Source organism: Thrips palmi, unplaced genomic scaffold (assembly GCF_012932325.1).
Source record: "Thrips palmi isolate BJ-2018 unplaced genomic scaffold, TpBJ-2018v1 HiC_scaffold_8, whole genome shotgun sequence".
NCBI classification, from domain to species: domain Eukaryota; kingdom Metazoa; phylum Arthropoda; class Insecta; order Thysanoptera; family Thripidae; genus Thrips; species Thrips palmi.
In genome coordinates, this window is record NW_023144635.1 from 8151057 (window position 1) to 8176406 (window position 25350).

Sequence of the window (25350 nt, forward strand, 5' to 3'; positions counted from 1 at the left end):
CGGTGATTTTTTCGGTGATTTCAATCACCGCATCACCGAATCTTGTTTTTAAAATCACCGGTTAACCGCTTTTTAAAAATCACCGGTTAGTCACCGATCACCGGTTAACCACCTAACACCGGTTAGTCACCAATCACCAATCAACGTCATAACCGAGCTTCCAGAAAAGTCCGAAATAGCGGTGGCGGTCGTCGCGCGCGGCGAGAGTGTCCAAATCAGACAATAAGTTGACACAGAACGGCGGTGTGCGTGCCCCTTTGACTGTACTTCACAAAAAAAACGGGTTTTTACAACCATTGGGAACGAAAACAGCGGTGATTTGTTCATCACCGTTCATTTTTTTATCACCGGTGATTAAAAATTCGGTGATTTTATCATTATCGGTGATTTTTTATCACCGGTGATGAAAAATTCACCGGTGATACGAAAATCACCGGTGCAGTTTTGGTCACCGTTCACCGGGGCAACCGGCGGTGATTCAAATCACCGTCACCGTTTTCAAAATCGAATCACCGCACAGCCCTACCGACGCAGCGGAGCACGGAACTGCTTCATTTCTGCGCCAATTTTTAGCCAGTTTTGCCTTGTTGTTTTTGTTGTCTGGCACTAGTTGTCGTGTTTTCCAGCGAGCGCGCCCATTGACAGGCGCCTTCCGATTTCTTATTTTCCTCTCTTTTTTTTTTGTGTGAGTTTTTTTTTTGTTGTTGACTGTTTTTTTATTTGTTTCCTTGCGTTGCAAATTGGACGCGGAAGCCAGTAATGAGAGAGCCCAGCAGTAACAGTTCCGGATCACCGATCACCGAATACGGAACATAACAAAGTCACTCCCCCACTTTGCAAACTCTTACTCCTGTACCCCCCCCCCACACACACACACTTGTACGCGGGCTCAATACAGCCCTTTCTCTCTCACCCCCATCCCCTATTCTACTCACACACACGCACGCACTCACACACACGATTTTATTTTTTTCCGCTTGCCATCCCAATCCCGCTGCTTTCTTTCCACCTCTCTTTCTTGCCCGCGAGTAGCCAATTGCGCTAAGCGGATCCGAATCTCATTCCCGTCCGAACAAAGCGTTGCGGTCCAGTTGGGGGCACGGCGGGGCGGGGGAGGGGGGAGGGGCGGACCACTGTTGCAAACACACGCACGCACACGCACGCACATGCACACACCACACACACACACTCGCAGTCACGTCACCCGGCACGAAGCGCGACAAGCGAAGAAACATCAGGGTCACGCGCTCTGTTGCTTCAATAATTACACGTTTGAGTGTCTGTCGTGTTGTTGTAACTTCCAGTCGAGTTCGCGTCGGCCAGGCGGACAGAAAGACAGGCAGACAGACAGGGTTTCAGTGAATCGAAAATCACCCCTCCCCGCAGCTTGTCCGTGCAATGCTCCGCGTCGCGATGAGACTGAATGAAAAATGTGATCGACGCCTCTGGCGGGGCTTGGCGGGGCTGGCGGGGTCGGGCGCCATGCGGGCATCACTCTTCATCATTGCACGTTCCGGAGCCGCGTTCCTGCTGTGCGTCCGCCCCGCCACGCCGTGGCCCCGTCCTTTTGTGTAAGTTGAACGGCACAGCAAAAGAAAAGGCCTCAAGAAAGTAGTAAAGAACTTGGGGCAAGATTGTGCGGCCCGCACGCCGCGATCATGCCTGCTTATCCCTTTTCCGAGAGTGTGCCCGTCCCGTCGCGCGGACCGGGTCGGAGGAACACGTGCTCATATCCTGCCGGCTCCGAGTGAGCCGAGCCACCGAGCCCTCGCTTGCCTCGCTCGGCGAAGGGGCTAAATTTCTCATCCCGGCTCGGCCTCGGTTCGGTCCCCTTAATGGCGAGAATACGGCTGGGAGTACATCGCAAGGTGGGCGTGTGGCGCGGCTTATCTTAATAATCCACTCAGCCCTGATTGAAGTGGCGGGGCGGGGCGGGGCGGGGCGCGAGGTGGGGTGGGTGGGGCGACCGGGGCGACACCTGTGGGGAGGCCGGCTGGGGAGAAGCCTGCAGCGAGGCTGTATGCCGTGGCGGCTTGGTGTTGCTGTTCCAAGGGAAGGGTGCAGGGGGGTGCCCAGCCTCCAGGCGGCTCCAGGCGGCCTCCAGGCAGGCTCCAGGCGGCCTCCACGCAGCCTCCACGAACCCTCCAGGCAGCCTCCACGCAGCCCGCGGCGTGGCCTCTGGGGAAATAGCGGATCAGGCGCCGTCTGCAGATCGAGTCCAGGAGGAGCGCGTCCTGGAGTCCTGGACGACTGCTTATTGACAGGTGGGAGCGAGCCCCCGCCTCTCTCCCTCCCTCTCTATCTGTCTACACATCTATCTATCTCTCCCTTTCTGTCCCTATCCCGCTGTCTCATACGGCGCGCTCGGTTCACCGCCCGACGGGGCCGCGGCGGGGGCTGTTCCAGTGATGTGCACATTCCAGAGACAGAACAGTGGAGTCGCTCGCGTGTTCGACGCCGTCCTCGCGGCGCACACTCCTGGGAGCAACGCGCGCTCGACTTAACGGGCGCGTGTGGGGCGTTTCCTCTCTGTCTCTCTCTGTCGCGATTACCGTTTCGTTGGCGCCGCCTCCGCCACCCCCGAACACGGTGGGCCCTCCTCGATGCCGGGCCATCCAGGTGCTGGTGGGTGCCCTGCCCCCCGCCGCCCCGCCGCCCCGCCGCCGTGGGGCCCGCGGCCCGTATGTGAGCCGTGTGTGTGCCCCGGTGTGGCTTGCGGCGCTTCGCAGTGCTTACTTTGGCTCCGGGGCTTTCCGCGGCAGCTTGGCCCGCCCGGCCCGCCCGGCCCGCCCACCCAACAACAAGAACAAGGACAGCGGCCTCCGTGTAGTGCACGGGGATTAGGGCCGCGGGCCGGGCCTGGCCGTGTACAGTGTACACACCCTGCGGCCCGCGCCCCTGCCTCGCCCTGCCTCCTGCTCAGAGGCCGCCAAGCAGCGCTTCCCTGTCGTACTCGTCCCGCTTTTTATTTGGTTTTGTTGTTGTTGTTTGTGTTGGCTTCAATATCCGCTTGTCCTCCCATCGCGATCGTGGCCGCGATGGCCGCGATTGGCTGGCGGGGCTCACGGCCTGCAAGGCCACACCGCGGCGGCGCGCCAGGGGAGGCATAGGCAGGGCACAGGCAGGGCACAGGCAGGGCACTGGTAGAAACTCCCCGCGGCCGGAGAAACTCCCACAAGTTTGGCTGTTCGGGGTTAGCTGCCGCGGCCGCCGTCTCTCTGCCGGAACTGGAACTGCAGGGAGGCGGCAGGCGGCACCCAGCGCAGGCAGGTCTCGAGTCGGCTCGGCGGTCAAAACGTGACAAATGTGGTGGTTTGCGCTGACTGTTAGCAGCCACCGTGTCCAATCCAAGGCGGGAAATGGTACTCCCCCACTGCATGTGGAGCTGCCTTCCTACAGGACAGAGGCTTGCGGGTAAAGCTGCCCGCTGACTCGCACATGAGAGCCACCTGAAGAAAGGCCCCGTCATGGTGGAGGACAGCAGGCCGCCGCAGCCCGCTCAAGATAGGGGACTTTCTTTTATTTTTGTTTTTGTTTTTTCGGGAGGGCGCTGTCAGCGGCAGGGCGCAGAGGGGCGCGGAGCCGGACATGAGGGTCGTGTAGGAGGCTAGCGACGACCGGCATGCGGCACTCCACCGCCACGGCACCGGCAGCGCGACACCAAGCCAGCGCCGCGCACCGCGTGGCGCCGTGGCGGCCGGCACAATTGAATTGCTAATGGGGAAGCTCCTGCAAAATTACATCGGCTTTGTGTGTCGTGTGTGTGGATGTGTGTGTGCGTGTGTGCGTGTGTGTGTGTGTGTGTGCATGTGCCTTTTGAATGATGCGCCACTTGGCATGCACGCATGAGTCCCGCAGCCCGCTGCGCGCCGCCGGGCCTCGCATTGCGGACCAACCAACGCGGCGTGGCATGGAGCTGTCACCGCGCTAGAGATTCGTTTTACCCGCCAAAAAACAGACAAAAACAACAACAAGCACAAAGGAAGACACTGGCGGCGAGCGACAGTTGGGCCTTGGCCTTGCCCGCCTGCGGCGCGGCGGCCGTGTCTCGTCCAGCACGCGCACTTCTCAACGCCGTCCTGGCGGAAGGTGTGGCCGCCGACGTCCCTCGCTTCAGGACGAGTGCGAGAGAGACAGAGACGGGCGCGCACTAAAACGCAGCCTTCCTACACAGCCAAAGGCATCACACTGAGAATGTCATAGTGTCTGTCAAAGTCGCCGTTCGAAAGGCATGGCAGAGCCTTGAGCGGCTGGCTGGCTGCATGGGCTTGTCTGACCACGGCGTTAGCTCGGCGCTACAATGTAATAGCCATCGAGAGTTTCGAGGCGGATAATGCACCTGCCGGGCGATTCCGGATTGGCTGTCTCGCTCGCACCTGCACGGGGCGCCCTGCCCTTTATGAATCGGACAGAGACAGAGCGATCGGTGCATCGCTTCGCCTCGCCGCGCCTCGCGCTGCGCCGGGTTCACGTTCACGGCGCTGTAAAGCTGCACAGCTGTAAAGCTGCCCCTACTTTGGTCCGGCGGCTCGGCCTACAGTGCAGCACCGCAAGGCTACGCTGCACTCCGCTGCAGCCGGGCGGCCCCGCCCCGCCCAGATCGCAGTGATCGGGCCGCCTGCATAATTGGGACGTGTTTTCGCCGCGTCTCTCTCGCACCCACCAGGGACGCCCTGTGAGTGCGAGAGAGACAGAGACGACGTTCGCGGACTCGGCCGCGTGCAGTGAGGCCGACATTCCAGCGGGCCGTGCCAGACTGGAGTCGCTGCTTCATCGCGTCGTCGTGGTGGCGGTGTCCACGGCCCGCGACGCCGCGACACGGCGCCAAGTTTGGGGACGAATCCGCCATCCGTCCGCGGAGTCACGAAACCCAGCAGAGTCCACTCAGCGCTCGAGGGGCGTGGGAACTGCGGGGCGGGGCGGGGCGGGGCGGCCTGGACTTGACGCGCGGAGGCGAGGGGGCCATGGGGCCATGGGGCCAGCGTCCTTGGTCTGCGACCCGCCAGACGCCGCCCCGCCCCGCCCCGCCCCGCCCCGCCCCGCCCCGCCCCGCCCCGCCCCGCCCCGCCCCGCCCCGCCGCGCCCCGCCCCGCCCCGCCGTCCGGTCTCGGTCAGGTTCCGCTGCCTTTGACCATCAGACGCTGCTCCTGCTGGTTCCTCGGACCAGCGCGACCAGCGCGACAGGTGGGGGGTTCGGGAGGCTGCAGCTGCACGTCAGCTCCTCGCCGCTCTGCGCGCCAAAAAGAATGCCGCTCGATCAGCGGCGGGGCGGCAGGGCGGCGGAGGCAGGCAGGGGGCAGGCAGGGGGCCGACGACACCACGGGACACCTCGGAGAGGACCTTCTTGAACCGGTGTTGCATCATCACGCTGCCATAGCCCCCTTCCCCCTTTCCCTCACTCACACTCACACACGCACACACACAAACTTGCATTCACTGCCATCACACGTACACGCCGCTCCAGGACATGTAGTACGGACAGGAGCAGAAGATGGCTGCGCCTCGGTTCCATGTCGCGTCGCCATGGCTGATTAATCATAAGTCCCCCGAACAACGGCCTCTGACGGGCAGGCGTGGCGGGGCGTGGCGGGGCGTGGCGTGGAGGCGCGGCAGGTGGGGCGGAGCGGGGCGTGCACTTGAACAGATGAACCGGTGATGAGGCCAGTGGCTGCCGCGCTGCCGCGCTGCCGGGATGCACGTTTGAATGGAGCGGCCTCGGCCATTATTCTTCTTTCTGTCCGCCTCGCTTTTTGTTCTCGCGACACGACGGATTATTATTTCGCCGCACTCTCCTTCTTGTTTGCTTTTTTGTGTTCAACTATTTGAGTGGCCGTTATCGAGGCGCGATGGCGGCGATGGCGGCATCACATAAAATGCAGATGAGCTGGCGGTGCCGCCGCGCCCTGGGATCGAACGCGAGGCCGGAGCGGCGCGGCCCAGAGCCCTGAAAGAAATAAACACGAGTGCAGAACGGGTTTTGCGTCTGTCGCCGGCACCAACGTCCCATCCATTTCCACTTTTTTTTGTTCGAAAATGTGGCTGACTTAAATTAAAATTGCGCCGAGAGGTAAATTTCCGCTCACTTTTCCTCGAAACGATCTCCTTCCCGGGTAATCATCAGAGGGAGTGCTGAGTCAGGAGGGCCGCCGGCTGCAGGCAAAAGCAAAAATCCATACGTGTTTACCTTGACCAAGCGGTGCAGGACCAAAACCGATGCGAAGGCTCGGCGCGTGATGGCCTGGCTTGGCCGAGGAGAAGACCGCCGTGCCGTGCCGTGCCGCGCCGCGCCAGGCAATGACCGTCGAGGAGTATCAAATCTCGGCCAGGGGTCCACACTGCTAGCCCACTGCCGTCGGCGACGACCTTGCCGAGTTCCGCGTACCTCGGCCGGCACCTCGGGCTGCAGAGTACTTCCGAACAGAGCGACTCAGGACGCCCCTTGAGTGCGAGAGAGAGGCGAGTGTTCGCCTGCGCTTGCAGGTGAGCGGGGCTGCCTATCGCGCAGGCCCCTGGCTTTCCCTGTCGGCCCCGTCTGCACTAGTACACTGGCTCCACTGGCTCCTCTTCCTCCGCCACTGCAGCCTCAGAGGAGCCCAGCCCAGCCGCCGCCTTCGCGAGTGGTTTTGTTTCTTGATCATTATTCATGGCTGTCCATGGGCTCGGCACGCTCGGCCCGGGCACGCCGAGAGTTCACTTTACCTCGCGCGCCGTTATTATGCCATGTAGGTGTGTGTGTGTGTGTGTGTGTGTGTGTGTGTGTGTGTGTGTGTTGATGCGTGTGAGTTGGTAAGCGCGATCTCATTGTGTGCTCCTACGGCTCTCCAGTAAAGACTGCGTAAATTATGCCTCGAATAATGCGCAGGATAACAAGGAATCCGTGGATCCGAGGAGACCGAGGACCCACCACTCTCACATGCGCGCGTCATCGCGCTGCTCGAGGCTGACCGCGCGGTGGCCATCCCATGCGCCGTGCTGGCCATGGCGGCGCATGGGGAAGCCAATCCTGCATGGAATTGGCCTATTTCCGGCTAGATGCCGACGCCCCTCCTCCGTCACTCCGTGTGCAGCCGACGCCTGCCTCTGTACCTGTATCGATTCGAGGCTCTCTAGGCCACGGGTCTCAGGTCTCTCGTTTCCGAAGTCTCGCTGCCGCTCTGAATGGTCTGTCAAAGGAGTGCCGGTGCCCGGCGCCGCGCGCGTGGGTCCGTGTCCTAGAGCCACCACGAATGTGGAGACCGAGGTTGCCACTCCAGCCAGTCTCAGTGTCTCCAGAGGCTCGCCAGGTCGAACGGTGCACTGGATCTGTTATTGTTGTGAGCGCGCTCTGACCGCGTTGGCGCGCTGGCGCGTCGCCCGCCCCGCCCCGCCCCGTCCCTGCGGGTAGCTCACCTTGGCCATCACGACTCGGCGCTGCTGGCTAAGGTCCTCCTCTGCGAACCACATCCCTCCTCCGGCCGCCGGCCCGGGCCGGCCCCGCCCCGCCCCGCCCTGTTCGAACGCCTGCACGGCGTGCGCGTGCCTGCCGCCACAGTCCCAGTGTTGTGCTCCAGTCGCACGGAGCGCAAGCACGCACGCCTGCACTTTGTCACGCCCGTGCGTCGTGCCCGCAAAGTGGCACTTCGAATTTTCCGCGGGAGCAGCGCCCGTGTCGTCTTCGAGGCCCTGCAGTGCCGTGCCAGGCTGCGCGTGTGGCCACCGCTTTGGCAAGCGCAGGGCGGCCGCGACGAGTCCGCGAACCGAGCGCCGGCGACATCAAGACCGCGAGCGCCGTGCCAATTCGTCGGTCGGTGCCACCGGCTCACCAGCACACTGGTATGCCGCGGAGGCTAGCCGGAGGCGCGCCCACTGCAAATTGGCCATTCGCCGCGACGCGCCGCGACGCGCCGCCGCTGTGATGTGAATGCGGAGTGACCCGCCCCGCGTCCCCGAGTGCACCAGCAGCAACAAGACCCCCGTCGGCGAGGAGTGCAGCGGCCGCGGCCACGCAGTGCGCAGTGCGCCGCCAGCGCGCCAGCCAGCGGAGTGACGCCGCCGATCCCAGGTAACCACAGAGCGCCGCAGCGACAAGCATCCACCGACAAGCACTGCGGAGCCCCTTGGCGCCGCGAACCACCGCGACGACTCACAGACAACCACACTGCCGTCTGGCTCCTGGCAATGAGATTACGCGCAATCACGCGCCATACGCGGCCCCATCCCCACGAGTGCGACAGAGAGAGACCATTCTCTTGGGGCCCGCGCTCGGAATCAGACGATTGCACCACGCCGTATCATTTCGGCCCGCATCCTCACCACTGTGAGGACCGCGACCAAGTTGTGAATGGGAAACCCCACGCCTCGCCGTTCTGACGGAGTAGGCCCTCTGCTCTCGGCCTACAAGTCCCAACTAGTGGGCCTCGCGGACTCTTGAAGCCCCACTGCGTACTGCCTGCTCGCTTGCAGTGCAGGCCCTGAGTGCACGTTAAACTCTGCAGTGTTCGGCGGTGCATGCAGAATGCAGGCCAATCAATAGCGGCGCGTTCGATTCGGCAGTGCCCCGGAGTGGCCCGCAGTGCCCCGCAGTGCATTCCTCGGCGGGGCGCAGCGCGCTGCACGGCTATGCCAGGCTGTGCCAGGCTATCCCAGGAATCCCAGCCGGCGGGAAGCAGCGGGAAGTTGCTGGTGGAGTCTATAAACATGGAACGGCACTGCGTTGGCCGGCGTTGCCGTTCCCCAAACTCTACGCGGTCAGCGGACAGGCGGGCGGGGCCGCGAGACCGCAGCACGGCCAAGCCGGGCCCGGGCCAGGCCAAGCCTCGCCGGGTCTGCCGGCTACACTGTCTGCGACTCAGAGACTCGGAACAAATTACGCGCTTCCTCGTTCCGGTCCGTTCCGGTCCCTTTCTAAACAATCGGACAAAGCACCGGAAAAAGAGGTGGAAATTCGCCGCAGCCCGCGGCACGGCACGGCACGGCACGGCGTGGCACGCGCGCCGTGACCTTGCCCTCGGCGGGACCGGAGCCAGAGGCTGCCAGGCTGCCGGCGGCACGGAGGGGCACAACTTTTGCACAATGCGAGTGGCGCGGTGGCGGCCCGGGCCTCATCATCGACGCCATGACATTGGCCTTGGAGCCTCCCTGCCCTGACCGCCCGCCCGCCGCCTACAAGACCACCTCCCGCAGGCAGCAGGCGTGGCCGGCGCGACGGCCGCTGCGGCACGTCCGCCAGTCCGCCACACTGACCGACTCGCAGATCTTGTTTCTTGTTTCGGTCCTGTCGGTCACGAGATCCCGACCGGTCGCTGAGGTTCGGCAGGTGTTTCCGTCATGCTTTTTTGAGAGTGACAGTTTTCCGATGACACAACTGAGACATTCAGGTTGCCTGTTCAAATGGAGGAAAAATAACTGTTCAGTGGCTTATAATCCCACATGAAGTGTAGACTTCTACTCTTTTCATTTTCTGTCCGCGCCAGGTTCCCCGACTCGCTGACCCTCGCTGACCCGCCGGCGCCGCGATGAAGCTCCCCCTGGTGCTGGCGGTGCTGCTGGCGGCGTGCCCGTCCTCGCCGCAGTCCACCAGGCCGGCCGCGCCGCGCCTCTCGCTGGCCGAGATGGCGGAGCGCCTGTCCCGCAACAACCCGCTGACGTCGCTGCGGGACGCGCGCGTGCGCGACGTGCCCGACGCCGCGCTGCTCAAGGAGTACGACTTCGTGGTGGTGGGCGGCGGCACGGCGGGCTGCGTGCTGGCCAACCGGCTGTCCGAGAACCCCTCCTGGAGCGTGCTGCTGCTGGAGGCGGGCGGCGACGAGGCCATCTTCACGGACATCCCGCTGCTCGCCAGCTACGTGGCCAACACCAACTACAACTGGGGCTACCACGCGCAGCCCTCGCCGGACTACTGCCGCGCCATGAAGGGCCAGGCCTGCAACTGGCCGCGAGGCAAGGTACGCCCGTGGTTCGGCAGGGCATCGATCATCGCCTCCGCCCTGCCCGATTAGAGTCCAGACAGCGTGGGATTCGCTGCCCGTTAGGCCGCTAGGGCCCTTGCCCTTTTCTCCGGACGCGCCGGGCGAGTTTCCCGTCAGTAGTATGCGACGCTCACGTCATCCGCCGCCATCGTGAGCTCGCCGCCCGGTCCATTCGCTGCGAAGACGGCGCGGCGAGCTGCGGCTGCCTGAAGTTCGACTGCCGCCTTCTTCCACGCCCCAATCAACGCGTTGCGAGGCACACGGACGGTGCCGCCGCCAGTGCGATCATTTCCTGACGTTTTATGGGGCTGCATAGTTGTGCTGCAGCGACATCGCAAAAAAGAGGAGCGCCAAAAAAAGGGGTGACGCGAGGGGGACAGTGGTGACAGCTGCGGGTCGATCCATAATGAAGGCCACACTGCTCCCACACTTGATATGGGACGTTTTGTTGTTTTTGGAGCGGACACGAGTTCATTTCTTTCCCACACGTGCGGGTCACATTTCGCTATTCTTGTGTACACTCGCAAACTAAATGCTGTCCGTTCGATTTATAAATTTTCACCGGAAGTGTTGAAGTTTGACTACACTCTGCTCGCCAATGCGGTCCCAGGGGGAAAACTTGCTGCCACTCCATCTGGCACCGCCAAAGGGTCACACACAACCCCGTGGCGGAGTGAATTTTCTGCTTCGGGCTGTCACGAATAGTCATCCATCAATTAGCGCTGCACTAGAACACCGCTCGGCGCGGCCTGCGTTGCCTGCTCGCTGCAGCGCGCGGAAGTCCGCCCGGCCACACAGCCGGACTGGCGCCACTCCGTCTCTATTAGATTATTTTGCAGTAGGCCGCGACAGGCATCGCGTGTTCCCCCTTGTGTTTTTCGGCGGACAAAGCCATTGTTTCTATTTCAGTTTTTTTAACATGACATATCGTGACTCTGTGTTTGTTTGTATGAGTGTGGGAGGGGAGTGGAGCGGAGCCGGAGCCGGATAGGGGTGACTGCGTATGTGTGAATGCGAGTGTGCGCGCGAGGGGAAAATAACAAATAGCCCCAGCGGAGCGGCCGCCGCCGCAGGGTCTCTTCCGTCGTGGGCGTTCCGTTCCCTCCTGGGCTTCTGGATTCTTGTCCAGGGTCGCCTCGCCTCAACGTGTGCTCCGCCAAAGCAATGCACACTGCCGCTATCCCGAGGGACTCGCGAGTGCCGTGTGGTTGATGACTGTTACTCTGCCCCGCTCTGTCGCAGGTGCTGGGCGGCACCAGCGTGCTCAACTTCATGGTGTACGGCCGCGGCAGCCCCCACGACTTTGACGAGTGGGAGTCCCTGGGGAACCCCGGCTGGGGCTACCGCGACGTGCTGCCGTACTTCAAGCGGTCCGAGGACGTGCAGGTGGACTCGCTGCGGGACTCGCCGTACCACGGCCATGGCGGTCCGCTCACCGTCACGGAGTCGCCGTGGCAGTCGCCCATGGCGCCCGCATTCCTCGAGGTCAGCCTCGGCCCGCCAGCAGCGCGGAAGGTCTGCGGTTCGAATCCCCGCAGTCTCATTTCCTTTTTCTGTCCCCGCAGGCCGCGTCCGAGATGGGCTACCCGGTGCTGGACCACAATGGCCCGCACATGACCGGCTTCTCCTTCACGCTGGCCACGCTGCGCAACGGCAGCCGCTGCAGCGCCGCCAAGGCGTTCCTCCGACCCGTGCAGCACCGCCCCAACCTGCACGTCGTGAAGAGGGCCCGCGTGACGCGCGTGCTGGTGGACCGCGCCACTGCCAACACCGTGGGCGTCGAGTTCGTGCGCAACCACCAGTGGCGGGTGGCCAAGGCGCGCCAGGAGGTGGTGCTGTCGGCGGGCACGCTCAACTCGCCCCAGATCCTCATGCTGTCCGGCCTCGGCCCCGCCGACCACCTGCGCGCCCTCGGCATCCCCGTGGTGCGCGACCTGCCGGTGAGTGGGCTGCTTCCGTCTCTCTCGCACTGCAGGGGCGCAGCGTAGCGCAGCGGCGAGTGTACTTAGCAACACTGTTGCAGGGCGTCGGGGAGAACCTGCAGGACCACGTGTCGTGCTTCGGCTGCGTCACGTTCCTGCTCAACGACACCGTGTCCGTGGTCGAGTCCCGCGAGTCGCGGCGCCTCGGCAGCGTGGTCAACTACTGGGTGACGCAGGACGGCCCGCTCACGTCGCCCGGCGGCGCGGAGGGCATCGCCTTCGTCAACACGCCGCGCAACCGGGAGCCGGACCGGCCCGACATGGAGCTGTCCTTCGGGCCGGGCGCGCTCTCGGGCGACTCGTCGGGCAGCCTGCGGGGGCTGCTGGGCATCGACGCGGCCTTCTTCAAGAAGGTGGGCACGGGCATGGGGGGGAGGTGGCGGTGGACAGAGTGCTGACGGCGCCCTTGCTCGGCTTTGCAGATGTTCGGCGAGGTGGAGGGCCGCGACGCGTTCACGGTCAACCCCGTCCTCTTGCGGCCCAAGAGCCGCGGGCGCGTGCGTCTGCGCTCCGCCAACCCGTTCCACTGGCCGCTGCTGTTCGCCAACTACTACGCCGACGAGGAGGACCTGCGCGTTATGGTGGAGGGCCTCAAGATGGTACGTGGCCGCCTCTTCCCGCTGTTTCTGATCCTGGCTGAGTGATGCAGACGCGTGTTGTTCCTCCACTTGCAGGGCGTGGCCCTGGGCGAGACGAAGGGCTACGCGCGGTGGGGCGCGCGCCTCCACTCGCGGCCCGCGCCGGGCTGCGAGCAGCACGCCTTCCGCTCGGACGAGTACTGGGCCTGCGCCGCGCGGACCATCTCCACCAACCTGCACCACCAGGTCAGCTCGGTCAACGTCACTAGTTTCAACTTGTCCGCTTTCTCCGAGTTCCACTCGCAAATAACGCTTTGAAACCCTTTCCAGTCGGGGACGTGCCGCATGGGCCCCGCCAGCGACCCGGGCGCCGTGGTGGACCCGCAGCTGAGGGTGCACGGCGTGAGGGGGCTGCGCGTCGTGGACGCCTCCATCATGCCCACCATCATCTCCGGCCACCCGACCGGCGCCGTGTACATGATCGCCGAGAAGGCGGCCGACATGATCAAGCGCGCCTGGGCCACGGACGGCCAGCTCGTCCGCCGCTGGGCGGCCAATCGATAGTCAGAAAGTGAAATTAGAAATTTAGTGCCAAATGTGGACGTGTGGTGATGCTAGGAATAATTTATAGTACAAGTATGTTTTAAGGGTGTAAATAATGTATTATACTAGATCTCAATAAATTTTTTAACTTTATTATTATATCAAAGATCTTTTACTTGTATAACAAATTCCTCCATATATGCATACATCATGTCAACAATATTATATGAAAAACATAGTAAAATAACTAAATTTGAACATATCAATTAACAAGTAAGCCCACCAAAAATTACACTTATACATGTTGGAACGGTGTGACTACAGACCAATGGGCTTCCAAAATAAAGCTAAAAGACAAAACAGTTACAAATGAACTCTCACAAGATGCTTTTCAGTACTTCTGCAGTTTGAAATTAACATGAAAGAAGCAGAAATTGAAACACATCTTGTAAACAGTACACTAGAATAAATGCTTGGCACCACATTCTTTGCCCCATTTAAAATGACAAATAAACCTTACACAATGAATCGTTGCTTGCCAGCATTTTCTACCTAGTCAGTTGATTTATTTGTTTACACAAATTAAGAGAGGAAAATTTTCAAATAAATGCTTCTTCATCACGATTCATATTCTTCTTGCAAACTATAGAAACACTTCAGTGAGGGATGGAGCAAAGTAAATGAAAACGCTCGGAACATTTTTCCAAGGCAACATGATTTTACAGTACAGTGTAATTGTGTTCCCTTGCCAGCAGGAGACTTCCTAGATTTAACAGAAAACAGCTTTGGCTATAATATGCTCAGAAAACAACATACCTTATAAAATGGAATGTTCCATTAACCACAAGCTTTTCCACTATCAAACAATTCGATATTTGAGATTGCACCACAAAGTGGTATCACATATCACCCCAGTACATTAGCATGTATCATCCTAATCAGTTTTTCTTGTTTTTTTTTTCAGGCCCGCATGTAATAACATGGTTTAATTAGAATAAATGTTGCCTTGCGTCATTAGGACAGTTTAAATTATGTATTATAATACTCCAGGCAAAAAAGCAAATCATGGACACATAACATATTTACCAAGTCAGACTTGTGAATATACCACACCACACAACACTAGCATTCTCAACATCAAGCATTAGTCCTTGTAAGCTAATTAAAAATAGAAAAAATCTTCAAGTACATACTACAAGTAAAGAACATTCAGAATGGAATTAAAGTATTTTTCAGGCTACAGAACTAAATATGTTTGATCACCACACAATCTGAAAAAGATTTTAAGTATCTTTTATCTTTATAAATTCAGAAAAATCAGTTGTGATCATTAAGTTACAAGACACAGTCGCACTCGATTTAACAGTCTGAATAAAAATTAGATCTTTGGTGGACGGATAACATTGGAACAGGATTGAAGGTTTAACAGCAAACTTGACGTAGAAACTGACGGCATGCTGACACAGGAGGCAAATTACAAACTTATCACTAGGATGATTCTGGTTTTAATCTAGTGACTGGGATAGTAATTGACTGGAACAACGGACAAACTGGCTCAATAAAAATATAGTTTGTAGGAAGTTTCTTTTTAAACAAAGAAAGGAATATCAGTGTATGAGATGAAATAGAGTAATAATAGTAATCCTTTATTCAGAACCAACTAGTTTTCTGAGAATTTGTGTAGTAAAATAGATCTGATAGAGTAACCTAGAGGCTGTTATACTACTGTTCAAAATCAATGTCTATGTCCAAAAATACTGTTAGGTGAATGAATCCACCACTCAAGGCAAGTACACATGATTTTGAGGAGATACAGACTGCAAGAGCTCCAGCACAAAATGTAAAATGATTGTAACAATAATAATCTCACATACATAAAACATAGAATAAAACTACACTGTTTTTACAATCAGTCGTGAATAGAAAACATGATATACAAGTCCATGCTTTCATAAAAAATATTGAACAGGACCCTGACTTGATAAAGAACTTACACTGACTGGCATATACCACCAGTTACCTACTAACTCCATTTTGGAAATCCAAGTCTAGACTCAGTCAACTGAAAAACACACTTTAGCATAGTATTCAAACTAATATTCATGTTGCAAGCAACATAAACAAGATACCTGGTGGAAAATCCACCCTTCCTCTGTCATGGAGCAGGAAGCACTATCACATTATGTTGAGGGCTGCAAGAGGATCCGAATTTCTTCAAGGATAGCAGAGAGCAATGGGCTACAGTCACTTTTACCATCCACAGCTAGGGTCTTTGATGACGGCTGTAAAAATGTGGAAAGTTAGTATAGAAGCCACACACACAATACTTTTTAATGCTGAAATTATTGTCAAACTTACATTAAACTTAAGAAGCAGGCACACATTGTGCTGTTGAATTGAATGACTATACAGTGAAGCTGTAAGGTCCACTTGCTCCACCAATGTCATATGGGCATAAAAGCATACTCGCTGCAAAATCTGAAAATCAAAAGATGCAATGAACCTGACTCATTCAAGACAAAGAATAATAATAAATTTGTGAAGGAAAAGGGACCATACCTGAGAAAAGTCTGAGCTCAAATTCTCCAGTGTCAAATTGCTCCTAGCAGTTAGGGTGCCACCGGCCAGCAAATCAGTAACAGTCTCACGATGAGACAAGCGCCCTATCATGAAGCTTGAGCAAGGCAAATGTAACCAAAAGTCTAGTTTTTCTTGAGTGGATATGTTTTCAGCACCCTAGATTATTAAAGAAAAAAAAATTCACCAAAATTAGCCATGTGTCTTCCATTATTAGTTTCTTCCTTGATATGGTATAAAAGGTCTTACCTCAGTCATGTACGTTAGCGTACACCTCAACTTTTGAGCAAATGTAACATCTGACACTTCAAAAGCAAAGAGAGCCTCACCAGAGGCGCTTGCTTTCAACTGGAATGGAAGCTTTACACCATAATGGTCACCATCCTGAAACAATACCAAAATCAAGTGATGATTTACAAAGTACCTTAAGTGAAATAATGGACTTGTATAATATCCAAAACACTTACACTTTTCATTAGCTTGACAGAAGAAGAATCAGAAACACTGAAATCCATCTCTTTGACCAGATGTAAACTAATATTTTTGAACATTACTGACACCACAATCTGATTGTTCTCCAAACCAACTGGTCTCACTTCATGCATCTGAAAATCATAATAAGGTGAAGAAGAAAATTTTGAAGAAATGCCATGCCTAATTAGAACAAATTCTTCAACTTTTCTAGTTCACCTGGTACGGTAACATACCAGTTGTAAAGTTTTATCCGAAGCAAGTTTGGTATAAGCAGACAGAGGTGGAGCAGCAGCTGAGGGCGGTGCATTATGATTCCTTTCTGAGAAACTGAGGATTTCCTTTGAAGGTGTTGAAATACCAGCAGCTTCTTCATATCCTTCTTTTGACTTGGACGAATCTTTATGTTTAGCTTCAATAAGGTGAAAGAAAATGCATTATATTCAAAACATGAATACATTTTAGAGTAATGAAAGGAGAAGGAGTGCATGGTATACTCACATGGCCGTTCTGATTCCTTGCTCTTTTTCTTGCTTTTCTTGCTCTTCTTCTCATCACCCTGAAGTTCAGCAGATGCTTTGGGCTCACTTTTGATATCATTGGATATAGCAGGAGTATCAAGGTTAAGCCATAAGTCAACATCATTGGTCAGATCAGTCTGAGAAGAATAAACAAAACATAATATAAAAAATCCTGTAACTGCCCCAGGTACAGAACTAGAAAAAAGTTCAATAATATCCTACCTTTATATCTTCACTGCCAACTCCTCTTTGACGTCCTTCATCTATAACTGATTTTTTCTTGGAATCTTTCTTGTGTTTTGTCTTTTTCTCTTTACTACGTTTCTTGTGCTTGTCAGAAGACTTGATTCGTTTCTCATCAGTTGGCTTGGCCACAACAGCATCTTCAAGTTCCATGTCATCAGGAATACCATCGTCCACATAACGATGTGATGGCACGGGTAACTTCTCCTCATCACGGAGAGGCCTGTTTGCAATCAAAAATATACATGACATCTCCCCATATAGCTACAGAGTCAGCTGTCAGAATAAATCACTTACTCATCAAGGTCAATATCCAAAGCTCTATGAGGATCATCCTGTGGCCTATTATCATTGTCATCAGGATCAGACAACTCTGCACCTTCTGGCATTTCCCCAATGTCAGTATTGACAACATGTAAAGCTTGAATATCATCATCGTCATCATCTGACGACACTTTTCCCTTCCTTCGCTTCTTCTTCTTTTTCTTATCTTTCTTTGAATGCTTATCCAGATCTGTTTCATAGGCTTTCGATGGCGACGAATAGTGATTAGATGAAGCAAGTCCTGAGGAAAGAGAGACAAGAAAAAATAGATTATATTATAATATTTTCCAATAAAAACAAAATTGCTACTTATTTTTTTAAAAAGAAGGTGGGAGGGAGGAAGTCATGTAAAGCTGCACAGTACCTGGAATCTTTAAGGGAACAGGTAGATCAATTTCTGCAACTGGAATGTTATTGATATCATCTTGTCCATTCATTTTCTCAGATCGACGACTAGAGGAATGGGAAGATTTGAGATAGTGAGGGTTGCTTGCTTGTTCAACCTTTCGAGCTGCTCTCCTCTGTAACATAAGAAATGTACCATGAACTTCCACACAGCATTACAGCAACAAGTAGAACAACAATATTTAATTGAAATCATACTACATTTGCCTTACAATTTCTAGCTCCTCCTCTGTTGGTTCAGGAATGGCTGATGGAGCAAATTTATTGCCAACAACATTGATGAAAATTGAATTATCTTCTCTGCTGTAATCTTCTTCATCTGAACTGCTCGATGGAGGAGGGTCATTTATCCACGCATCTAAATCCAGGCTGCAAACAAAAAAGTTATAGATGATTTATTACAGTACTTGCGCAAAGTAGAAGAGTGCAGACATCTTGCAAAGCATACCCTTCAGGAACTTGGACTTTCTTCTGTGCTTTAGGGGCAACAGGATTGAGTTCTCCAGTGAAAAGAGCAGCAACTTCTTCTGCTATGCCTGTTTCATTTTTACTGATTTGCTTGTGAACATAGCGCACAAGCTGAACAGCAGAACTAGCCCGTTCTTGGACTTCTAGATCAGCACTGGATACAAATTGTTGAAGTTTGGAACTCACTGAGTCACACAACTGAAAGTACAAAATTACACGTAACTCATAAGATTTATAAAGCAAATAACAACTATGTTAAAGATTACAAAGGCAAAAATTCATACATGTAATATTCCATCATTGTCTCCTTTCTCCTCTTCCTGGCTCAGAATGTGAGCAAAAACCTTTAAAATATTTTGAACATAAATAGCTTGAATATGTCCTGGAAGCTGTACCAATTTACCACGAAGCATGGCATCTAATGTGGCTTGAGGGTCCGAGAGTTCTCTGCTCAAATTTAAAAAAATGAATAACATAAGATAACACAAGCACTATTAATAGAGTAAAAAGAAAGAGCACACTTACGATGCAAATTCTCCACAAATGTATGCAGCAGCATAAAGCACATCGGCCATTTTTGAGCTAGGCCTAAAGAAGAGGTGAGCGTTTTCTAACAGCAAAGCCATTTGAGAGACAGCAAAACTACGTATTTGTTGGACTCTGATGGCCACATCAAGCATTTGTGTAGCCACTAATGGACCATGCTGAGTTCCCTCCATATCTGTCAGTTCCACTAAGACACTGACATACCTATAAACCAAACGAGTACATTAAGAAAGCTTCTCTTACATTGGCACTTACACCGACATCAGTCACAAAAAACAGTAGTAGCTACTGTAATACATACCATTCAAAGTTTGTTATGAACTGATAATTGTTCTGAGAGCATATTTGGATTATCTTTGACAACAGCTCATCTCGATATGTTGTGCCTTCTGCTTTATCCATGTGGACCATTAACTTCTTAACAATTTCCATCAAATTCTTCTTCGACACCTAAATGGGAACAAAAACTTGAAGTTGTTGTTTGGACCTTCCATAACTGACACATAAATGTGACATAGATACAAACCATTCCATAAAGAAGGTCGAGAGCTCTTAGCCTTATAGATTCGTCTTTATCATCCAGACATTGCATGATAAGATCTTTGTGAGCTTGAACTGATTTAGGGTGGGTTTTCAGTATCTTTGACATTGCCAAAAGGCCCAGATATTTCACTGCAACAGAAATCAAAGATAAATTTATTTAAGCCCAAACACACAAACAACAGAAAAAATACCTATTTATTTAGAAACTCACAATTTTGATCAGAATCTTCAATCAGGATGCGGAGTTTTTGAACACACAACTGCATAACAAAGAAGAATATTTCACTATAATTTCCAGATGACTTGTGCAAATAAAGTACATTGTGCATCACAACAAACCTGTATAGAAGCACTATGATTTGGCATCCCAGACGAAATGGAGATCAGGACTGTAAATAGAAAGGCCTTTAATTTGGGCACACAAATTACACTAAACCACACACCAAAACCCTTGAACAGTTATTTCACTCACCCGCAATCACAGTATTGATGCATTCATAAAGCAATGACATGGCAGATGTGCTGTAACAGGTTCAAAAGTAAGTAATATGTAGGCAAAAAACAGAAATGTATCAGAAGAAAATGAGTGCAAAATGAATTTACATAGAAATTTTAGCAACATATTTCCCAAGCTGTTACCTTATAGGAAACCAGATACACACACACATATACACACAACATATGTGGACAAGAAATCAAACAGGTGTGCACATGGTGGGCAAAGAGAAACAAGCAGCCAATGGTGAATTTTGCTGGCCACATAATAAAATGTGTGAAGCCGAACTTTTTTTATAGTCAAAATACATTAATGGTAAATAAATGTGCAAGATCATTGAAGAAATTATCAACAATCTCTGTGTTCAAATTGAAACCAATTTTGTGCTGTACAGGTCAATCACTTACATACATTGAATTCACAAGAAAAAACGTGTTGAAGTAAGTGATAATGAAAGAACAAAATGCACTCTACTGTTTGTCACAGAAAAAAGTAGATAGGTGCCACAACAAAACAGCATTCAATGCTAACCCAAACATTCCCAATGGATAGGAAATTATTAACTAAACTCAACTTGAACACTATGAAATACTAGGATGATTTAAAGTATAGGTCACCTACACGAGCACATTTTTCTGGTTTCTGATTCTATCTATACTATACACCATTCAGCATACAGTTGTAAACTTCCTAAGTATCTTCCAATTACGTTAGATGAAATACTTAATACTATCTAATTTCCAAAGAGTCAAAGTATTTACCTGTGGATAAGGTTGGTAAGAGGCTCTATGAGTTTCTTACCAAGGCGAGGCTCCAAGGGAGTCAGAGCACCAAACTGAAACACAGGTGACACTCAAAATTGGAAAATTTTAAGTATCCACACTTTTCAACTTGTTGAACATGAGCTGCTCAGAAGGGGTATAAAATCTTTAAAAGCATACCTTCTCAACTAGGTTAAAGAACACTCTGTTACATCCTAATACTATATCTCTGTTAATTATCTCTGCAATCTCTATGAACCCAACCCGATGCTAAAGAACAAAATACACAACTGGTACAAAATGTCCATGACATCTTCCATGTGAGGGTGCTTGAAGCAGGCAATTACTCTCAGCAGAATTTACAAAAAGCAACTACACTGGTGTTTATTGTCTTGCTTATTTAATTTACCTTGATATAATTTCAATTAATGGCAGAGTTAGTTTTTGACCAATGCGTGGCTCAATCAGTGTCAGAGATCCAAACTGTAATGTTACATTAAGATTAAAAACAAGTGTTTCAAATTTAAATTGACTGTTTTAGATGAAGAGTAGGTTAAATTATATATAATATTTAATATGAATAATCCTCTTGAATGTTAAATAATTTACCAGATACGTACTGTACCTCCTACTTACATAAACAACTTTAAGAGAAAATGTTGTATTTAGAGCCTTTGATGCATTGGAAGGTAGAAGACTCAAGGTGAGAAGCCCTAATCCTACCTATCATAGACTTACCAGCTTGATGATTTTGATTAGCATCCAATTATTAGTTGATGTAGTCATTAGCTTAAAGAACATGGGGGCAAGACTCAAGTAGTTCTTCGGATTTTTGCGAGCTAATTCACACACTACATTTACGGCTGCAGATTGGACACCTGAAAGCCAAAAGAGGCGAGTTTAAATCCAAGTAAACCAAGGTTTGAATATAAAAATAAACCAAAATATGAAATGCACACTATAATCCATATTCTGTCACAAACCTGAATCTGGATCTTCCAACTTTTCCTTTAACCTTGGAAAAGCGGGCCGAAGAGCCTCTGGGAAACGTAGAAATACTTTGTACATCATAAGGACTGCTTTTTTCCTCAGGTAGGGCTTGGTAGATGTTAGCTGTCACAGTCATGAAAATAACCCAAGTAAAATATGATTTGTAATCACCATTTAAAACAATTAACACATCTGAAAGCATTACTTACAAGAGTCATGATGTCATTGGCCAAGTCTCGAGCAAGATCAGGGCTAATGAAACACGATAATGCAGATAGGGCAAGTCCAGCATCATACTGCCCTTGGCTGTTTAGGTCTTTTCGAATCATGTTAGTGGTAAGCATTAACAACTGTTAAGGAAAAAAAAAATGTATTAGTGGTATTAAGGTGTCGGCACAGAGTGACTTGTTACATAAGAGACAAGTTAAGTTCACAGTTATTCTCTGTTGATAAAATAGTGTTTAGAGTGTCAAATCTTTTGATTTACCTCAGTGTCAGTATGGAAACATTGGGAAGATGCTAGATAACCAATTCGCTTGTATGTGAACTTTGAAGAACTCATTACTTCGATGATATTGAAGCCCGCCCAGCTGATGTCATAACCCATCATTTGAAGCTGTAATAAGGAAAAAATATTAATAACCAATACTTTAAATTAGAGAGAATAAAGCATGATACATAATTAACATAAAATGGACATAAAAAACATGCAGATGGCTTACATAGTTAAGTTTTGCGACAGCATTAGCCTTCACAGAGATGTTGTCTTGTCGCAATTCTTGTTTGATTTCTTCGATGCATTGAGCTATGTACTTGGCCTGAGGAAAGAAGGGTAAGTAAAAATGTGTTAACATTATAATGATGGACGGAGATTGAATGAAAGTTTCACACATCCAATTCTGTATGTGGTGATTGGTGATAAAGTGACAAGTAAATGTAATAAAGAGATAAACATGAAGAAAGGGTCAAAGAGAGGCAGATACAGCCATTAATAGCACATAACAGGGGAAGTATCAAGACAAAACAGCCAAAGGAACATTGAAAACCTGATAACCAAGTTAGAAAACTTAGGAGCAGGTCCCATCAACTGATAATTTCATGATAAAATGGGTGATTTTAGGAAGGCAAATATCGCACAACAACAACCACAAATATTTACCTCATTGTCTTTGTTGTTCCGAATTCCCCGGACAAGATCCGTCAAATTCTTGTCAAACATACGTTCCAAGTTTCCCTTAACTTTACGAAGAGCCATGTTGATAAATCTTGAAGATTTGCGAATGAAGAGCACGAACACAAATAGAAGAGGGAACTAAGAAACCCCTCTCTGTTTGAAAAGGGTTTTTACATCGTCACTGAGCAGAAAATTTAAGGTTATTCATTTCTGCCCTACTGAACCTCTGAACCAGTTCACCCAAACGTCGCTTCACCTATTCGCAGCACTGTGACGACTGTGACAAGCACACTATTCGCAGAATAACATGAGAAATTTGCGGATGTTTTATTTTCTTCCCGTTTTAGTTATTTGAACGGAGCTGCCCGAATTATTTTTTTGAATGGATAAGAATGGGACAGGCTACTATTGGAAACCTAATAAGCACATACCTGGAGAGTTCAGCGTTTTATTTGTACACAGATTACCGTAAATGAATGGTCATTAATTTTTTCTGACGACTAGATTTCTCATGTCTATGTAAAGAAGTTTATTTACACCTCAAATGTCTAAAATTTTACAAAATAATTCTCTTGCAAGTTTCCTTTTAATGAGTCAAGTTATTTGGACATTAGTCTAGTTAATTAGCATAAATCGACAACGTCTTTTTCGATTCTGAGGCTAACTGTACTGTAGGTTTTCTGCTGACGTTGTATCAAGGCCTGCCATTGGTGGACACGGGAAGATAGAATGAACGAAGTACTCGTTCCACCAATGGGAGGGTAGCATTTCGAGAAGAGAAATTTCTGCCACTGTGGCATGAGGGGGGCGGTAGGAGGGGGCGGGAGCGGTGCGGTGGGAGCAGTAGACGCACCGAGACACACCGCTGCAGTTGTGTTTACGTTTACTTCGCCAGCTGACGTCCGTTTTCCGTCGGCCTTTATTCATCTTTTGTGTTAACTCGCCCTCGAAAAGTGTAGAATCGTGTCTGTTTTGTGGTTGGCGAGTTTGGATTGCCCGTCGGTGCGGATTACCCTTCTCAACTCGAGGTAAGACGCCGAGACGGGTTTTGTTTACACCGAGGTACCTGCAGCTGCAGACGCTGCTTGTCTGACGTTTGTGGACACCTGTGCACGGACCTGAGCAGCCGAGGACAAGTTCTTTAAACTGGGAATGCTGAGCCAACACTTCCCTGCGAGGTGTTGCCTAGATCGGCAGAAAAACGGTTTCGCTGAGAGCGGCAGAAAGCGGATCCTGCTGCTGTTGTTCCTCCGACGGCTGTCCTAACCTCACTTCCAGCGATGCGGTTCACCGCTATCTGACCTATATTCCCACGATTTTTTTTCTCAACAGCCAAATGTGCTGTAGGCGGGATCAACGTTTTACTCAAACAAGCAAAGGGGTACAAGTTGTATTCGAGTACATGTTTCGTCAGTCAACTGACTGTATTGAATACATTCTCAGCACAGTATTAGCTATCCATATTTTGCTTTATTTTCTTGTTTAGTGCCCATCAAAGCCTGTTCCTTCCTTTGCTTGTGCTAGCATTGTTGTTAATTCTCAGTATCAAATGGCAAAGACGACACTATATAATCTCAGCGCAGCTCCACTCGCTCCGCCATGCATTTGGGCTCATTCATTCCTACATCAGCATGTCACTTATTGGACTTTCACAGAAACCATTAATGCCCTCCAATTTCAATCTAAATTCTGATTTTTGAAAAATTTAATGCTTAGAATTTGTAAGAGCTAAGATAGTTGACAGGGGTTTGCTGCGGTAGTTCCGATGAAGGCCCAGCCAGCCAGCCAGCCAGGCAGCAGCAGGGACTGGAGGGGCCTGGAGGGGAGTGCCTGGTCACGGCCGCGGTGCCGCGAGCGGTACCAATGGGTATCGCGTGGCAATCGGTGGGGTCCCGGTCCCCGGGGCAGCCTAGTCCCGGCCGTGGGCCAACCATGGGCCAACCATGGGCCAACGCCTCCCCCTCCTTTTTGCTTCCGCCGAGGACAAAGACCCTTCGCCTGCCTCCTGGCTTTTGCAGCCAAACTCGACGCGGCCCGGAGCGAGTGGCGCCGAGCGTTGGAGCCCTGCCGGAGTCGTAATAATGTCACTGCGGGTCGCCACCTCGCCGCCTCGCCGCATCCGGGCGCCGCGCCGCGGTCCCGATAGAGTCCCGCCGTGGTCCCGGAGTCACCGAAGTTGTGCGGCGGGCCCGGACCCGGACGAGCCCACGGCGGGGCCGTGTCGCCGCCAAGCCGCCAAGCCAAGCCCCCAGCGGGGCTCAGAGAGGTGCCTCAGCGGCTCCATTTCCGAACTGTTCTTTCGCCGCTTGTCTCTCTCGCACTCGTTTCGCAGGGTGCTGTTTGGAATCATCGAACTACCGCAGGGGCGCACTCGGGGCGTGTGGGCGGCACCACAGTATTTCTGTGTTGCCTGGAGCGCCTGGAGCCTGGCCCCGCTGCCGCCGCGCTCGACTCTGACGCGGACGGCTCCAGGTACCATGACGGATCGGAGGCCCCCGCCTCCCCCGCTAGGGCCGGCCTTCCCCGCGGACCCCGCGGACCCCGCGGACCTCCCGGTGCCGCAACGCCGCAGCATCGGCCTGTCTCTGTCCGTCTGTCTTCGGCGGCGCTCGGCGACAAAGGCTGCACAGCAAAGGCACGGACGGCACGGCACTGCAAAAGTGTGGCGACCCGCTGCGCCGCGCTGCGCGCCGGGCCGGCCTAACGACGTCGTTGTCGTCGCGGAGGATTTTCGAGTGGCGTGCCGCCCGCGCTGCGCTAATGGTGGCGGAATGCCCCGGC

The 25350-nt window shown here is 52.1% G+C and overlaps 2 protein-coding genes across 2 annotated transcripts; one reads left to right on the top strand and one right to left on the bottom strand.

Annotated features, from left to right (window-relative positions):
- The first annotated feature begins 9494 nt into the window (after positions 1-9494).
- Positions 9495-13211, top strand: LOC117653201 (glucose dehydrogenase [FAD, quinone]-like). Its single transcript, XM_034398701.1, has 8 exons — positions 9495-9509; positions 9552-9923; positions 11190-11432; positions 11513-11887; positions 11971-12282; positions 12352-12528; positions 12604-12753; positions 12838-13211. Exons 1-8 carry the CDS (start codon positions 9495-9497, stop codon positions 13069-13071), a joined length of 1878 nt encoding a protein of 625 aa, XP_034254592.1. The 3' UTR covers positions 13072-13211.
- A 790-nt stretch (positions 13212-14001) lies between these two features.
- LOC117653397 (AP-3 complex subunit delta-1) lies at positions 14002-22650 on the bottom strand. The gene is made up of 26 exons (XM_034399042.1): positions 22555-22650; positions 22118-22213; positions 21883-22011; positions 21605-21745; positions 21389-21518; positions 21144-21283; positions 20406-20479; positions 19621-19670; positions 19488-19537; positions 19360-19408; positions 19132-19277; positions 18907-19055; positions 18585-18809; positions 18344-18506; positions 18040-18257; positions 17804-17960; positions 17551-17707; positions 17160-17427; positions 16842-17085; positions 16600-16756; positions 16335-16510; positions 16095-16232; positions 15877-16011; positions 15610-15786; positions 15409-15528; positions 14002-15332 (listed from the first exon to the last, which is right to left on the bottom strand). Exons 1-26 carry the CDS (start codon positions 22648-22650, stop codon positions 15231-15233), a joined length of 3687 nt encoding a protein of 1228 aa, XP_034254933.1. The 3' UTR covers positions 14002-15230.
- Between the last annotated feature and the right edge of the window lie 2700 nt (positions 22651-25350).

Excerpts from the sequence above, each read along its gene's own strand:
- LOC117653201 (XM_034398701.1), top strand. Across the intron at positions 11,888-11,970 it reads CCGTGGTGCGCGACCTGCCG|GGCGTCGGGGAGAACCTGCA; the intron begins GTGAGTGGGCTG and ends ACACTGTTGCAG. Across the intron at positions 12,529-12,603 it reads TGGTGGAGGGCCTCAAGATG|GGCGTGGCCCTGGGCGAGAC; the intron begins GTACGTGGCCGC and ends CTCCACTTGCAG.
- LOC117653397 (XM_034399042.1), bottom strand. The coding sequence starts at position 22,650 with ATGGCTCTTCGTAAAGTTAAGGGAAACTTGGAACGTATGTTTGACAAG. Across the intron at positions 21,519-21,604 it reads CCAATGACATCATGACTCTT|CTAACATCTACCAAGCCCTA; the intron begins GTAAGTAATGCT and ends TGACTGTGACAG. Across the intron at positions 21,284-21,388 it reads GTTGGAAGATCCAGATTCAG|GTGTCCAATCTGCAGCCGTA; the intron begins GTTTGTGACAGA and ends TTTGGCTTTCAG.